This window comes from Periophthalmus magnuspinnatus, chromosome 15 (genome assembly GCF_009829125.3).
Source record: "Periophthalmus magnuspinnatus isolate fPerMag1 chromosome 15, fPerMag1.2.pri, whole genome shotgun sequence".
Classification (NCBI taxonomy): Eukaryota; Metazoa; Chordata; class Actinopteri; order Gobiiformes; family Gobiidae; genus Periophthalmus; species Periophthalmus magnuspinnatus.
Genome location: NC_047140.1, coordinates 19,298,726 through 19,316,803, shown reverse-complemented (window position 1 = coordinate 19,316,803; position 18,078 = coordinate 19,298,726). Strand labels below are relative to the sequence as shown.

The 18,078-nt window shown below is 39.1% G+C and overlaps 1 protein-coding gene across 1 annotated transcript; it reads right to left on the bottom strand.

The window, feature by feature from the left end:
• Positions 1 to 8,026: 8,026 nt before the first annotated feature.
• Positions 8,027 to 18,012, bottom strand: pdlim1 (PDZ and LIM domain 1 (elfin)). The gene is made up of 7 exons (XM_033979144.2): positions 17,730 to 18,012; positions 15,347 to 15,498; positions 13,758 to 13,842; positions 10,725 to 10,903; positions 9,544 to 9,695; positions 8,991 to 9,108; positions 8,027 to 8,520 (listed from the first exon to the last, which is right to left on the bottom strand). The coding sequence occupies exons 1-7, from the start codon at positions 17,820 to 17,822 to the stop codon at positions 8,334 to 8,336; spliced, it is 966 nt and encodes a 321-aa protein (XP_033835035.1). The 5' UTR covers positions 17,823 to 18,012; the 3' UTR covers positions 8,027 to 8,333.
• Positions 18,013 to 18,078: the final 66 nt, after the last annotated feature.

The following is an 18,078-nucleotide window of genomic DNA, read 5'->3' as shown; positions in this document are numbered from 1 at the left end:
GACTGCAACAGCTTACCCATGTTTAATGGATTTTCAACAGCAGATTCTTGCATACCTTAAAATTCCTAGTTTGTACTTTTTTTCTTTTTTTTTTTAGAATTCTATCATGTTTTTTTCTTCAATATTATTTGTTTTGTATTAGGTGTACTCAGACAAATTCGCATTTTGTTTCTATTGTAGGTAGTTATAGATGTGTAATTTGTGCTCTGTATTTTGGACCAACTGCTATTTCTGGTGGTTTATTCATTGTAATAAAATATTTTATGTTTGGACTGTACATTTCTATTTCCGGTCGCTAGGTGGTGCCACACAGATTCGGAGTACTAACTGGTGACGTCATCTGTATTCAAGTCAAAAGCCCGATGAGCACAGGCTTTCTTCGCCGGGTGCGGTGGCGCGCGCCTGTAATCCAAGCTACCGGGAGGCTGAGGCTGGCGGATCGTTTGAGCTCAGGAGCTCTGAACTGCAGCGGACTATGTCGATCGGGTGTCCGCACTAAGTTCGGTATCGATATGGTGCTCCTGGGGGAGCCCTGGACCACCAGGTCGTCTAAGGAGGGGTGCACCGGCCCAGGTCGGAAACGGAGCAGGTCAAAGCCCCCGTGCCGCTCAGTAGTGGGATCGCGCCTGTGAATAGACGCTGTAGTGCAGCCTGAGTAATACAGCGGGACTCAGTCTTTTCATCTATCTCTTTATTTCACAAATCACAAACAGTTAGAATTGTAAAGGTTTTTGTGTTATTTATGCAGATATTTTAGAATTACTGTGCCTCCTTTAGTCCTGTACTGTTTCGGAGTTTTGTTTGTCCTATACTGCCTTCTACTGGACAAATGGACAAACCTGAACCAAACCAAGACAAGTGTGAGTCACAGCAGTAGCTTCACTTTATTTCTTACTTAACTATTATATGTTGCATTGGTCAGTGGTGCATGGGTCCTGGTCATGCATATATGTCCATGGTCCTGGTACTAGCAACAACTGGTGACTTGGGCTGCATAACACCAATAGCGTCATTCTCTCAACGTAAAGGCTGCAATTCTTATGTAACACGACAAAATAATGCTTCTTAACCGGTGTAGAAGTAATATTGGTCGGTCAGGCAAGGAATGGGTGGTAACTAAAAGCACTATTTGACTGTAGTAGTTATAATTACTAGTTTGACCAAAACTGCTTTAGACAATTTGACTGGGATCCAGAATACAAACTTACAATAATAATTGACTCCTGTTCGCAAAAATGCACAAAAAACATTATTCTGGACTTGCCCGGCAGTTAGAGAACACAACTGACTCTTCACACCTTATTTTTGGTGTGGATCCTAATAATAAAAATGTAATTTATAACTGGAAAAATGTAATGAGGGTCGTTAATTCTGGTACACATTTAAAGAAATGTTGATTGCTGTACACTGTCCCTGTTAAATAAACCAAATAAATAAATACAACAAATATAATTTGCCAAATGGAAATATTTTAATTTCCAATGCATGGACATGTATACCCAGATGCGGAAATTTGTAGTAGGTCCTTTTGTCCAGTAGGTGGCAGTGAATGACAGATTAAAAACTCCCCTCTCCAACAGTGGATGGAGGGAGAATGAAGGCATTAGTTCAAAACTATCAACTCGGCGGGACCCAGTCTTTTCATCTCTATACAGCATGGAGGTATATCCATGCACCACTGCACGCATGCAAGCAAACTAGTGAAGGAAGAAATAGGGTTATGCTACTACTTTGCTCACGAGCTTCAAGAGTGCCTCACACTTGGTCCTGGTTTGGTTCATGTTTGTCCTTTTGTCCGGTAGGAGGCAGTTTAGGACAAAAACAAAAACAAAAACTTCGCAACAGTACAGGAATAACGAAGCCACAGTAATCCTAAAATAGCTGCACAAATAACACAAAAACCTCTCGTGTGTTAATTGTTTGTGATTTGTGAAATAAAGAGGTAGATGAAAAGACTGAGTCCCGCTGTATTACTCAGGCTGCACTACAGCGTCTATTCACAGGCGCGATCCTACTACTGAGCGGCACGGGGGCTTTGACCTGCTCCGTTTCCGACCTGGGCCGGTGCACCCCTCCTTAGACGACCTGGTGGTCCCGGGCTCCCCCAGGAGCACCATATCGATACCGAACTTAGTGCGGACACCCGATCGACATAGTCCGCTGCAGCTCAGAGCTCCTGAGCTCAAACGATCCTCCAGCCTCAGCCTCCCGGTAGCTTGGATTACAGGCGCGTGCCACCGCACCCGGCGAAGAAAACCTGTGCTCATCGGGCTTTTGGGATTTTAATACGAAGTGACGTCACCAGTTAGCACTCCGAATCTGCGTGGCACCACCTAGCGACCGGAAATAGAAATAGCTGCCTCCATGGGTTCATGGATCGGTTCTATCACGTTGTTATATTTTTGTATATTATTGTGTGATATTCTAGTTTAATAAATCTATGCATGAAATCTATTTAGGCAAGGCAAGTTCATCAGTATAGCACAAAGTAAAGTAAAATAATTCAAAGTGCTTTACAGAATAAGAAAGACATTAGACCTACTACATAGATTGCTCATTTGGCAAGCTAAATATCTTGAAATCATTTTTTCTTGATAGGTGTATGACGTCACACAGGTACTCTTCAAATGTCCTCGTGAGCTCTGTGCTTGTCGCCGGGTGCGGTGGCACGCGCCTGTAATCCAAGCTACCGGGAGGCTGAGGCTGGCGGATCGTTTGAGCTCAGGAGCTCTGAGCTGCAGCGGACTATGTCGATCGGGTGTCCGCACTAAGTTCGGTATCGATATGGTGCTCCTGGGGGAGCCCGGGACCACCAGGTCGTCTAAGGAGGGGTGCACCGGCCCAGGTCGGAAACGGAGCAGGTCAAAGCCCCCGTGCCGCTCAGTAGTGGGATCGCGCCTGTGAATAGACGCTGTAGTGCAGCCTGAGTAATACAGTGGGACTCAGTCTTTTCATCTACGTCTTTATTTAAAAACTGCAAAAAACAAAATGGTATCGTTTTTTGTGTCGTTTGTGCAGATATTTCATCGCTGATCCTGTGCCTTCCATTAGTACTTCACCTTTGTAGAGTGATGTTTGAGCTGTTTCACACACTGCCCTCTGTTGAACCAGAGAACTTGCTGACCTCTCATCAGTAGCAGTTGTGGAAGTTTGTAGGCCTGAGGCCTGCGGCTCTGTCAATTGAAAGTTTGCTACAGGTGATCAACAAAAATGACTCTAAACAGTGTATAACTGAACACACACACACACACACACACAAAAAAAAAAAAAAAAAAAAAAAAAAATTAGATCTCATTCCAATGATTAGTCTGAAACAAGAGGCACATTTAATATAATTGCACTGCAGTATTAACATAACTGGCTCCGCAAAATGACCCTCCTCACACAACTGCTGCATAAAGGTGGACTGTATTTTTTCCAATGGGAATTCTACGAACCTAGTAAAACAAAAACGATAGGCTTGCCTCTAGTGTAGGTGTCAATGAAGAGTTAGGATAGCAATAAAATGTGCATAAATGTGTGAATAGACCAGCCGCAGAGCAGAGTTGCTAGAACAAAGATTAGTTAGAAAAATAATACATTTAGAGTCCAGCAGAGGTAAAGATCGTAGCCTAAAATGGACTGTTGCAGGAAAATAGGTCAGCGGTGTCAAAGTTACACTGCCACCTACCGGCAATGTTGGAACCAGAGCCCAAAAGTTTCATTAAGACTCTTAAAGGTTCATTATTTAACTTTTCAGGTGGCGGATCCTTCATAATGGAGATGGTAAGCTCTTGCTTTGCCTGGAATGTTCCACAACCTCTCTAACATGGATTCATTCATTTCAGAGTATTCTTCTTCACTTTGAAGTTCTTCGTCTTGTAAATGGGGGGAGTTTTCTGCTTGGCTCTATGGAGGTATAAGTTAGTGCCATATGATGTAATATTCCAGGCAAAACATAACAAACTCCGTGGAGACAAGGTGGCGGACGCTCCACCAGAAAAGTCATACTGCACTTTTAAATCATGAACGCCACTTTGCTGCAATTTCCCTGCGCACCGTCTGAAACCATCTGAGGAACGTTTTGTAAATGCCTCAAATGCACGGACTGAACTGGACAAATCTATTGACCTATTGCATCGGAACAGGTTTGAAAAAATGTGATTAAGCGACAGTAATTTTATATCAAACTTATAATTATTTTGAAACTTACAAATGGTGGCCTAAAAACCGTTAGAGTTTAATTAATGTTGTTAAATTGTAATAGGTTAAGAACTGCCGTGCAGGTTCAACCTCTCCACGTTAATCTGGTTAAATGAACAAAGGCCGCTAATGAAGACAGACCTGGTAAACAAGTGCTGAGGAGATAAAACACTTTGCAGTAGTGAAAAGAGGCAGCGCAGACTGTGCCTTAGAAAAAGACAAACTGTGTAACGTAAAGAACAGCTATTCCACTGTAATTGGTGTACACTGCCTTCAAAAGCTCATGCAAGACATACAATGCGTGGCCCGTGAAAGGAAACTCCAAAGCACATTAAAAGTGAATTAGTTCTTGTGTAGAGTGTCCTCGGGGTCATTCTGGTCACGACGCGCGCACCTCTCCAAAAGCGCACACGTCTCCAAAGGCGCACTCCATACTTTGTCAAAGCCAGTCACATTGTTGAGGGCTTTCACAAGAGGTGTACATATGGCATCCGGGTTGCAATTAAATGTTTTTAAGATGTTTTTCCTTTCTTGAAGAAGTTTCCTCTTTCTTCTCCCCCTTCGCCAGCAGCTCTTTGGCGGAGAGCACGAGAGGAGAGAGGGGGGCACATTGAAAAGATGGAGTTTGGGATGACAACAATCTGGTCAGCGAGTTGTTGGACTTTGATTGTCCCTTTCAAAACGTCCTTCAAACAAAAAGCTGAAGACGAAAATAAAGCCCCACCTGGTACTTCTGTTTGCTAAAATAATAATAAATAGATTTGGTTTAATAAATAAGCAAAGGGGACTGTAAAGTGGAGAGAGGACGATGTATTAATCAGCGTCTCTGGGCAGGTATCACCTGCTGCCTCGCTTGCTCAGTTTATTGTTAAATATTGTTAAATCGCGTTTAAGTCTACTTCGATATCTGCTATTTCCACAGCAACTGTTTGCCCACACTTTGCATAACAAGCAGGACACTACAGTCTGCTGATAAAATTAAGGGGAGACTAACTAGAAGTCCACACCTGTCCTCGAAACCACAACGTGGCTTCAGCATCAGTGACTATTTGTAAAGTGGTAATATTTCGTTTACTTTGGTCTTTTCCTGGCTTTTATAACAGCGAGCCCCCATCTCCTATCTCACCCTGTATTTGTCCAGTTTATTAAAACCATATGGTTATCAGACATGGTCCCAATATACATATTTAGACAGAAAGTTAAGGCGAGTTTTGTGTGAGCATTAGTTGGTAATTGTAAATCCAGTCCAACTCGGCCATACCAACCTTGTCTGCGACTCACGACTGCTACTCAAGACTTACCATAAACATTGGTCACATTTAAATCCAAAAAAGTACAAATTATAATCCACAAAATCCATGCACAATGGCGATGTTGCCAAATTGAACGCATTTTGGATATGTCATAGCGCACACATTTATGCCCACGTGACAAAAGATATATAGTTTTTATTGTTTCCACAGACAATAGGACCCTTGGTGCTCACACTTGGCACAGCAGATTCCATTCCCACAGTTTCTTTTCAAGAGCTGGATTCGTGCGTAAAAGTGTATGTCCGACTGTAGAAATTCGCGCCTGGTTTAAAATTATGGCGACATAAAGAAAGAAAATGTTAAAAGTTGTATTAAATGCTGAACATATAGGTAGCAATAATCGGAAGTGCATGTGTTTATTGCATGAACAACGTTGCTATCCAAGTAAAAATGACTTTTATAGATGTTAAAGTTGTTGTCAACAATGTTAATATGGGCGCGCATTAAGGATTGTCGAGGGCGAATCTAATGAAAATAGTTTTATTAACAACAGTTTGCATTGCTGAAATAATCTTGAAAATGTGCGTAATATTTAGGGCAAAATGGTTCCGACATGTATATAATATCATGCACATTTTACCCAAATAATGCATAGGCCTACTAAAACGAAAAATGGCAAATTAGTAGCATTGCCAATCACAATCAGAAGCTTAACGGTGCCCAGTTGGGTGGACATTAGAATCTTTTTGAATTTCTTGAGTAGTTCAAGCTTTAATAGTGTGTAATCATGGCTTCACTTTGTCCATATATGTCTTATATAATCCTTGTCATCTTGTCTAATAATTTTAGTAGCCTATGCCGTCATAACGATACAATACAATTCTACGGACCCAAATCTTAAAATTTGAAGGCAAAAATACAAACAATTGCGCATCACCTGCCGATAATCACGGCAATAGGTATAGTCCTCTATGTTGCACTGTAGCCTACGCGTCTGTATATTACAAAGAGCACACAAAGAAATCCGGAGCGGGGATGAATGGCAGCGAGGCCTCGAGGAGAAGAATCCGAAGCAGAAAGGCGCGCGGACTAGAAGCTGATTGGCTACTTGACGAGCGCTGTTGATTCAGGCTTTAAGGAGATAAGATAAAAGCCATATAAAATGACAGGGATGCGCACCCATCCCTTAGAGTAAGTTGCACAGATAAAGTCCACCTGAAACACCGCGAAGACAGACTCGTGTCTCCAGTCGCTGCACACCTGCTCAAGTAAGTTTATTAGGCGATCATTTTGTTTAGAAACTTTAAATTACATCAAAATGAATGTGTTCTATTTTTAGGCATTCCGTCTTTTTCATGCAAATGAAAAAAACTACAAAAATGTAGTGTTATTGCACAGCATAGGTTTGATATTATGATAGAAATGCAAATGTCTGAAGATTGTGGTCTTTCGTTGTATTTATTAGAAAATGCGTATTGGTTTGAGAAAGTATACAATTTTTAATGGAAATTATGTTATTTAGTGCAGTTGTACCCAAATAGTATTAAACTAGCAATAAAATCAGTGTTTTCAGAACAGAACAGAAACAATTGACAAATTGTTAGGTATTTTGCTATGTACATAATATCTATTTGTAAATGGCCTCTTTTTTTCTTTTCAAGGCATGTCTCCAAAAGTGCAGTGCGTCGACTTGCGCACACACAAAAGCACAACGACGTTCAGCGGCATATTTCCGATTCGCCGCTTTAAATCAAAAGACTCCTCTTGTGAATATCTGGCACAGAAAAAAAGTGCCGCACTCGAGGCACAGCCCAAGCGCAGATCGGGAAGTAATGCGCAAAGAGGCAAGCGCAGAACCAAAGCCAATGACAGAGAGCGGCACCGGATGCACAATCTAAACTCTGCTTTGGACGCACTCAGGAGCATCTTACCAGCGCTTCCCGAAGACTCAAAACTGACCAAAATAGAAACATTACGCTTTGCTCATAACTACATCTGGGCGCTGACGGAGACTCTGCGCATGTCTGATCAACAGATTTCCAACCCAACCGAACACATGCGCAGTCCAACGGAGTGGGACAACACCGGCCAGTTTCCTCCCAAAATGAACTGTGGCCAACTCAGTGTAGTTCCTGTTACAATTTATTTTTAAGACTCTTCATTAATATGGATTTTTCTTTTTGAAATAATGTGTATACTGACCTAATATATGATGAAAGGACTGAAACAGCTCATAGCACATTACCACTACTCACTTTAACCAGCCTTTTAAGCACTTACATTGGGACCATCCATATTGGCAACAAAAACTTTAAATCCAAACCAGGGTTGTAATCCTCCAGACACTTTGATGTCACCTCACAATTTGGCTCTTATTAAACTTCACCAATCCCGCCTATTGGTCTCTTCATGGCATTTAAACCTTGATACTGAATATGTTACTCATTATGCATTTATCATTTAATGTTGCATTGCTTATGCTTAACCTCCTGGATATTGCTTTACTAGTTCATGCACTGTCAAAATCTAATTGCATTATATTTACTGTCTTCCCATGCACTTAAGTTGAATTCATTAAAAAGCAGACGAGGTACATGCTAAAATATTTATTTGGCATTGTTAAATGTTCTTGTTTTTTTAAAACATAAAAAATTTTTTGATAGAGTGGTTCTTGTTTCAAAGTATCTGACACATGCACATGAGGCATACAGGGCACAAAATACTAAAATACAGTGGCAGATTTCAATGTGCAGATTGCAAGTCCAACTCATTATTTTCTTGAACAAAAATGTGCAAATCCACAAGTTTCTTTTTAAACATACTGAAGCGTAATGCGAGAGACAAGGCCTTTGCAGATAAAGGTTTAGTTTGTTGAGTATGTCTTGAAATGGGTATTGTTTATTTTGGGAAGACAGTGACAACATCGTAGCCTTCTGGGGGTGTGACTCGCTCCCGTGCGTGCTTCTCACAGTAGATCTGATCCTCCACAAAGAAATGTCCCTTTTGTTTGAGGTTTATGTTGCAGTCTGTGCAGGTGTAACACTCAGGATGACGAAACTTGTCCCGCAGTTTGACCACCATTCCCCTGAAACAGACATGAGTAAAGGTCAACAAAAACAACAAATTCCAATGAAATAAACATTCAAAATTATGACTGTACTAGTGCCAACTGACTTCTCTGCTGCAAGAGATGAGGAATAAATTCATAAACCACAAACCAAACAAGATAGGGAAAAGTGTTTTAGAATGGTTTATTTTCTTATTTCTGGTTTATTTTCTTATTTCTTTCTTTATATTGCCTGCAAGATTTGCTCAATTTGGCAAATTTATCACATAAATATGTTTATAACATAGGCTTCAGAATTCTGAATCCAAAATAATTTAGTAAGTGCCCAATCAGCAAACAAGCTTAACATTTGTCTTTAGGTTTAAATGTTTCTGATGAATTAGTTACTAGGGGTGGCCACAAGGGGGAGAGCTAACACTACTAATGTCTCCAGCTGGGATCCGTTCCAAGATACATAAATGACTCAGTTCAACATATTAGACACTTACACTATACCAGATCCACATTTATCACACATGGGCAGTTTGTCTGCATTTCCCACTGAAGCTCCGATCTTATTTGTGGGGGCTTTGACGCTCCTGAATCCTGAGGGCTTCTCAGAGTCTCCTAAAGTCAGAATTATTATTAATCACAGTGATGCAGGAACATAAAGCATAGTTAGAAAGAAACAGAGCAGTCTGGTGTTTTAAGATGCTTTTACACATGAAATATATCATTCATTTCTTGTGTTGGTTAAGAACTGAAATGATGCTATAAATAACAGTGGTAATATGTTAATCATATTATGATATTAATATTAATTTCAACTAAAGAATAGCAGTTATGATTTAGGAAATGAAAGGCGCACCATGTAACCTTTGTGGAGTGTTTGTCTGCTTTGCCTAGAATGTTTTACAATATGGCATTCAATTTATCTTTCTCATTGCAGATAAGCAGGTACCTGACTCTCCACCAATAAAGTTACATAGTGTGCTTTAAAGAAAAGCATTTATCGCCATCCTGTAAACATGGAGTATTTATTCCGTATGGTATATCTTATACCTGTCTCTAGTATTTCCTGGAGCACTTTGAAGGAGGCAGACTGTCGTGGAGGTTCATCAGACTCCTGGTTTTCCTGCAGCATTTTGTAAACCTCTGACCCTTGAATGACGGGCGGCTTCTTGGCTCCAGCTTTGGCTGCGTCTGTGGGAGATCTGCAAAACAAATGGAAATAGGTCAGTTTTATACATCTTTCAGCCCCTAAAATATTGGCATTAAAATTATTTATCAGCAATTAGTAGCAATTTAAAAACAGCATTTTCGCATCACCTGCTTGATAAAGAACTAAGAGACACCTTTTAGATGCCATACGGAGGGACATTCCAGGCAAAGCAATAATATTTCCATGGAAACAAACAACCAGGAAAAAAATATGTTGTGCTCATTTAAGAATAACAAATAATCTCATTAATACAGCATCTGTTTGTGAGTACGGATTATTAGGCAGGAAGTACATTTTTTGATGCATTTGAAGCAGGAAAAATTAAAAACCTGCATGCAAACATATCTGTTAATATGGTTAAAGAGGAGTCATTACTGGATTGTAGACTAAAGATATTTGAATAGGCAGTAACTATTCTAAACTTGACCTTAAGCCCTTGGAGCTGCCATAGGAAAACAATTCATAAATATTTGTTAACATGTTTAAATTTGGGTAATTACACCACATAGGAAATGAAAATAATTAACACAAGAACTATCCGCTCTTATACTGAGGTGTTATGTCCTTGAGGATAAAGTAATGAGGTAACGAAATGTTTTCTCAAAACATTTGTGGTTTGAGTTTCAAGAATGTTGTAAACATTTGCGTGTTTCAGGAAAACATCAGAGTTATAATGTGTGTCAATCCTTACACATTCAAAAGAGTGTTTTAAGAGGTTCTAATTACAAATCTCTATATGTACCATTACTGCCGATTACTGTCTATAACAATTACCATTAGCCTAGAACTACTTTTTCACCATTTACAAAAAAGATTACAATTACTTCAAGGCACAACGATTTATAGACTGAGAAAATGTCTGCTATTATGGTACTAAGGACTTGGGTTTAGGGTTGTCAAAAGTTTCGAAAATCAAATAATAATCAATACTAAAATCAATACTAAAACTAGAAAATATAAAGCACAGTAGCACTAACTGAGAAAGTTAATGCATAATGTTGTGTTACTGATTTCACATTACTTGTTGTTTGGTTCGTTTGCCATTGTTTTGACTTCATCCACAGCGGAGTTAAAGTCCTTGATGTTTTCGGAGGAGTAGAGGCCAGCTGGGTTGTTGTACTGGTTTGTCACTACTTTGGACCCAAATCCACTGAACGGCAGAGCGCTTCTGTTGTGGGCGGAGCCTATGTGCTTCACCTCCTGTGGAAGAAAGGCTTTATTAGTTATGTTATAATTAGTTAAGGTCTAGACAAATGACATGCTGATTTTGTGCTTTTGAGAAAAATTGCAGTGACTTGAGCAGCCCTCATAACATCATTTTTATTTGTGGTAATTGTGTAATATGTAATATGTCTGAAGTGCATGAGTTAATATAGGCCAGAGCAAATAAGATATAGTAGACATTGAACTAGTTGAACCATGCTTTTGTCCTTGTATGAATACAGGGTGTAGGTGTGGCTAATTTGGGTGTGAGGAGGGTCATTTTGTAGATAAATGCAAGGTTATACTTGCTAGAAGACTGGCAATACAATATAGTATAACCTGTTGTGCATATCTTTTCTATGGATATTAGGACAACATCCCTCACTGAAATGTAAGAGTTTCAGTGAAGCTGAATGCTATGCAAAACCACCAAAGCAAATGTAAAAAACAAGCTTATAATTGCCCTTGGTTAAATGTAATACCCCAGGTTGATGGTTTCATTTATGTGGTCGCAGCAGCCAATCTTACCAAAATAGATTTAGCTGTAAAAATCTGTTGAAAGCGGGAAAACTGAATGTCCAATAGATACCAATTGTGGTTAATATTAAACTTAGAACTGACTGGGAATTTTAGGGAAAAAAAACTGCAAAAGAATTCCAAGGCCGACTCAACTATTAAAAGCCATGAGGAAATTCAAATATCTGGATAGTTTTGATATGATGCATCTAGACATTTCCTTTTAAACATGAAAAATATATTTACTATAATCATAATCAGAACCTGGCTGTTTGTGGTTTAGCTTTAATGGTGGGAACAAACTGAAATATGCCTTACCTTAAAAGTTGCCTAATTTGTCCTAAAACTTTTACTTCCTCCTGTGATTTTTCATAATTGAGACATTCTGGAGCGCAATGTGAAGACTTGAGGCTAATTACAGCTAAGTGGCTAGCATTTTTCAAAAGCAAATATGTCATGACACTGGTATGCCATCAAAGTGGGCTGCATAAATACCACCAAAACGAGGTCATGCTGTAAAACAGGAATAAGCTCATGCTCTAAACCTCTGTGTTTAAATACCAGAAAACCCCAATGTCTGTGAAGCCAAATGAAACCAGGGGCAGAGCAGCAGACAGGACAGAAAGCAGAGGGGTATTTAAAGATTAGCCATTCACAGTTTATCAAGTTATTCCTGATGCAGTTGAAGTTACATCACAGTTAAGTAAGGCCATAATCCTTTAGTTGTTTCGATGATAAGAACTTATATGGGACAACAACAGAAAGAAGTTAGTGAGTGAGTCAGTGAGTTTGGGTCAGATACATAGAGATACGTAATAGTTTCGAGAGCTTTTTCACGTTTCCTTTTTAGGTGACAAAAAAGTTACATTTTGTAATTTACAAAATTACATTTAGTAGGTTTTTACACCCATATTTGTATTTGAGTAGAATTACAGCATGTAATTGCTGTAGATGCATAGATGTTTTTGAGTCCTGTACAAGTCAAAATGGACTAAATTCACTTTAATTGATCAAATTCTATATAACAGTGATCTAAAATGTGTTTAAAGCAATAGTACTTTAAGTAGTATTTTTCATACAAACCTTTTACTTTTATTTTAGTACACTTTTAGCAGCAGTATCGCACTTGTAACTGAATATATTATAGCCATGCAACTGTAGTTTTAGTCAGAGTACACATTTGCAAGTACAATTTTAGAAGTAGGCCATTCTAACCATCTTTGCTCCAACTGCCCAGTAGCATACAAACATATAAAAAACAATGAACTTTGTGCAGGCCTTTTAACATAACAGTGCATAGACCATAGCATTGCGGCACAGTGCAGACAAGTGCTTTGACAGACATTTCCTTTGTGCTGGTGATAAACGCATGCCTAGTGATCACTCCACACAGCTTCCTACATGAAGTCACACTTTGTGCACAACTTTCCACACACGACGGACATGAACTCAGGCTTACGTCACTCTTTGGCTGATAACTACTGTCTCCTAGGCAACCTCCTGTTAGGGCACAAACAATGACCTCATCGTTGGCAGCCCGTCAAAGCCACAATACTTTGCGGCAGGATGGGAATGAACAAGCTGCTTTTCCAGTAAATACAGGCTACCTGAACAAATGGTTTTGACATTAATTTTCCTATTCATTTTGACAACCATGGCACCGCCCTATTAGGCTTCTGTATTCTATTACAACATATGCAAAATGTATAATGACATACTTTTTTCCAGGCATTCATCTTTATATTATTTTTTCATTTTACAAAAAGATGTATGCCACTGCTCGGTTTCACATGACATCACAACAGTCTATGGGCCAATACTATTTAATACAGATGGAGGCAACTAAAATGTATATTGTTAAAATGCAGGTTTTGGTTGTAATACAATGAAGTCATGGGTCTAGTCAGTAATAGAAATGATCAGGTTCAACATTTTCACAGCAGAGTGCAGTGATACTAACAGGGAAAACTGAAAACATTTGAAATAATACAAGCTCACGTGACTGTATAAGTCTATGTAGTGGCTGCACCAGAATTGAGCAAAATTGGTTACTTTGGTTCCACAAACGCAATCTAATAAACTGGTGACAAACATTTATACTCACACCTGCATCTGTTTTTAATGTTTTAAGTGGACTTATAAATAAAGATAAATTAAATTAAGTCTTGGACACATCAAAATCCTGGTTCTGTTTCCTAACAAACATTTCATTACCATTTTGTGTTTTATGACAAACTGTACATTATTACATTTGGGCTTGAATGTTCATGACTATGTGAATAAGTCTTCACCCAAACCGATTATAGCCCATTACCCACTGAATGACTAGACCCACCTGAGGCTCTGAGATGAGATTCATCTTGTATGGATGTGCCTTCCCTCCCTCAGAGACGAGCGGTGACCACATTTTGTACTCTGACCTGAGGGACAAAAAGAACGGGAAAGAAAAATACATTTGCGGTTAGTTCAAGACTTTGCTGTGGGTTGTTGAGGAAGGTAGTCATTCAAACACGACAAATTACAGACAGTAGACAGCTAAAATAGAGAGTGCAATGTATGACAAATTTTACAAGGCACAGGTGGGCAATGAATGAACTTTTAGTCATACAAGGTTTAGTTAGGGCACTGTGTTGGTTATAGCCTAGCTCGTTGCAGTGATTTTGGCTCTGCAATAATACCCACTTGAATTATAAACCAAAAATGGAAAATGTGAATACTGTGTACCACTGGCACATTGAAGCTGCAGTCTGTCACTGCTTAGCTAAAATTATTTTTTTTCCATTTTGTTTGTGTTTATTGCACTGAAAACTTAAAAAAAAAACCCAAAGGCAAATCTAAGACACTTCCCTCTCCATGGAAACTGTTCTAACATGTCACCTGTAGTAAGTTACATACTGTACCTAAGACATTCAAAAACAATAACAAACTGCACAATCTAAAATATATGTAATTTTCCTTCTTATATATAAAAAACTATAGTAAACAGTGACCTTTTTTTTAGTAGCATGTCCTCCAGCAGGCGCTATAATGTTGAGGAAATATTTTGACATTTCTAAGTTGTCATTGTTGTAAGACTGTATCCACTGCCTGAGGGGAGCTGTATTGAATTGTCCGTCTATTGTGTTATGATCTGTTCCTAAGTGTCAGTAGTAACCCAGTGACCTAAATCCTTCTCTTTTTAAGATCATCTTGTTCTTATACAGCTCCTTAGCTCTAGTCCCAGTATCCATAGGTCATATTCTCTTGCATAACATAAATGTGTCAGTGTACAGGAGTGCTCTAAGCGAAATATTTTGCACCTCACATAACCCCTTCAAAAAGTGAAGTAAAACTAAACAAGTTTCAGCCTGTCGAGCAAATCACTCCAAACATCTCTTAACCTCAGTTTTCAGGAATGATGTAAAAATGTCAACCACCTTCTTCTAATTAATGAAAAAAATAAATACATAACAGCATTGCCAATACTGTGACAGGGAAATGTTATGCCTGAATAGATTATTCACAAATAGATATGGGAGGATTCAAGTATAGTGTATCCGTTTTAAAAGAAATACATTTAACTAAGATTAAGAAAACAAAATTTACTTGCAAACTTAATTTTAAATCATATCTTTGTAATAGTATAACTACTAAGAGTTACTACCTGCTTACCATTGCTACATTATAATGAGGAGAAACACCCATAACATGGTTAAAAGCTCTAAAATGTTGATTTTGCATAACAGGTCTGCTTTAACTAGTCAATGGTAACGTTTTGTGTAATGTTTTATGTGGGAACACAGTGTAAAGTAGACCCTAGCATGTCTCATTTTGATTCGTGACACCTGGCTCTCCGCTCGCTTGCCTGCCTCATATTAAGTTACTTTTGCTTTGTTCAGGCCCGTGCTTACACAGATCTGCCCCAAACATGTCAGGACGTCCCACCTGTCGATAACGAGCGCCATCTCGTCTTTGCAGCCCTTGATTTTGTTTTGGGCGTCCATGTGCGTCATGCCTTCGGTGGATTCTCCATCTATGGCGATGATCTGGTCCCCAATGCAGAGGTTAGCTTCGGCCGCTTTACTCCCTGGAGTCACCTGCAAAAGACATGAGGTTTATTCTGGTGGGAAGTCTGCTGCCTGCTCGTCCCCTGAAGATTATATGGTTTTGCCTGGAATGTTTCCACAGTATGGCATTAAACTTATCTATCCATGGACAATCAAGTGACACCATCAGGCCAAAGAGCAACCCACTCACTGTAAGAATGCATGTTTTTCAAGGTAAAAACACTTAGAATAAATGTAAAATGTGTGTTTAAATACTGTGGAAAATTCTAGACAAAGCAAAAACAAAACTTTCTTTGGCTGTGAGGATTGGCCTTAATCTTCTTCTGACCTGTGAGTTTACACATGCGGTCAATGAGTTCAAACATCACAAGAATGTCTGAGTTAGAATAGGGTCAGGGAGATTTTACATGACTATAATAATCTCATTTAGGGGATGCTGGGTCAATATTAACATACTTTTTGTATTTTTTTAAGGAAATTTGACATAGCTGAGCCACCCTACAATGCCACGATATCAAATTTTAGTGTTATGATTATTGTGAGAAAAAACATTACAATTTAAGAACAACCACAACCAAACAGCAGAGAAAACCTTATTTTTCTTATTTTTGTTGTCCATTTACCATTCATCCTGTATGTGAACAGCTTTATGAACATCCAGAATGAAAAATGTAATTGACATAAACAGCCAGTTCAAAAACATTTAACATATTACCGCTTTTTACAACAGATTTAATTGAATTACCTATTTTTGCTTATTCTTGTTTTTTAGTTCTTAAGATTCTATTGTGATCTTCAGTTTAATCTTGACATCCCTCCAACTGGGGGAATGGAAAATGGAAAATTGCACTATTGTGTATAGTCCAAATAATGTTGTGGAAACAAGTAGTCCATCGTTTTTAAGATCGGAGTTTTGTTTTGCACTAAAACTGATGTCACCTTTTGCACTAAGCCTCACTCCAATGTGACAGAGCAAAAACAAGTGTTCAACAAGACCTTTCTCACCTCTTGAACCAGCTGATAGCAAAGAAATGTGAAAATTATTAAACATTTGGGGCACATACCACAGTGTGTATATCCCTAATTAACCTATGACTCAAGAAGGCAGTCTCAATTGCATTAGTAAATTATCCCATTTATCCAATTTGTAATGTACACCAACTTTCCCATATCTTTCTACAGCAAGAATAAAAATTTGCCCTGGAATTAGGTCAATATGTCAGCTTCATTGGACAGTAGCAGTAACGGTAGCACCAACATCCAGCTGCTTAAGTATCCCCTATAGGGCACAGCACAGGAATCTCTTATCTCTGCTCCTATGGGTGGAGTGTAGCCTCTAGACGAGCCAAAGTACACACTGAAGAGGCTGATTCCTGTTTAAACTGCGACATTGTTAACTAGCCTACTTCATGTCCTATGCCCCATAAAACAGCTATACCACACAGCTGATGGTGTAATGTAGCTGAAAGTAGAAAAGGGGTTGGGTTCAGTCATGTCAGCCCTGTTAAAACATTCAGGGAGAGAGGATAACCATAATATGTCTTAATAATATGTACATTATAGATATTTCAAGGCTGTTTTACACATAGGACTACAGGTCTGTTTACACATAACAGAGTAATACCACATAAAGAGAACTGGGTGTTGAAAGAATAGGAAGGAGGTGCAGTAGCTAAGGGTATACTTTTACTAGTGTTTGCTTTTGTTGTACTTGTCCTGGTTTTAAGAGTTTTCACTTGAACAAACTAGGCTACTCCAAAATGTAGGGTGATTGGTTAAAGGGTCTAACTTTATACAACATATACACACTTTATACAGCCATTTATACCAAAAGTAAACATGTATTAACATAGTAACTGCTTTAGAATCTACTTTTGGGTACTTCTTACTGGCTATTCCTATTATTTAGCTACACAGAACATTGCATGAACACTAGACAGCCATCTAAATGCTCACAAAGACCACTATATGTTTTAAATATTTATCAAATGGTCAGTCTGAGTCTGTTTATCTAAAGAAAGCAGAACATGAAAGCAGAAATAATGCCAAAAAACAAACAAACCAAAAAACAATGTACAATTAAAATCACTATCAAACAATGTAACACGCCAATGACGTCGCTACGCAAAGACGTCATTACGCCACAGTCAATGTAAAAGATTCACGTCGTAAAAAAAGCGGAGAAAGCTCTTAGAGAAAGTTATTCAAGGTGAAAGTTGGTCAAAATGAGCTCAGGTGTGGCTCTTCAGGTCAAAACTCACCCGTGAAATAGTTAGCGGCTGCTCGAAGTCTTTTCCCCCGACCAGCCTGAAGCCCCACGGCCCAGAACCCTGCAGCACCACCTGGAGAGGCATGGCTGAAACACCGCTACTTTAGTACAGGAAAATATGTGACAACTACAGCAGATCGGCTCCTTCTGCTTATAACATGTGCTGTGAGGTGTGATCTGCCCAGGAGGACTGTAGCGGGCGCACACGAGAGTGGGTGGACCCTCAGGTTAAACTTGGACGAATGGGTTTTGAAGTTTCCACGCTGATAAGTCCCACACCGAAGATCGTGTATGTAAAAGAGCACCCACTCTGATACAACTATGCTCTGCGCTTGTGCTGT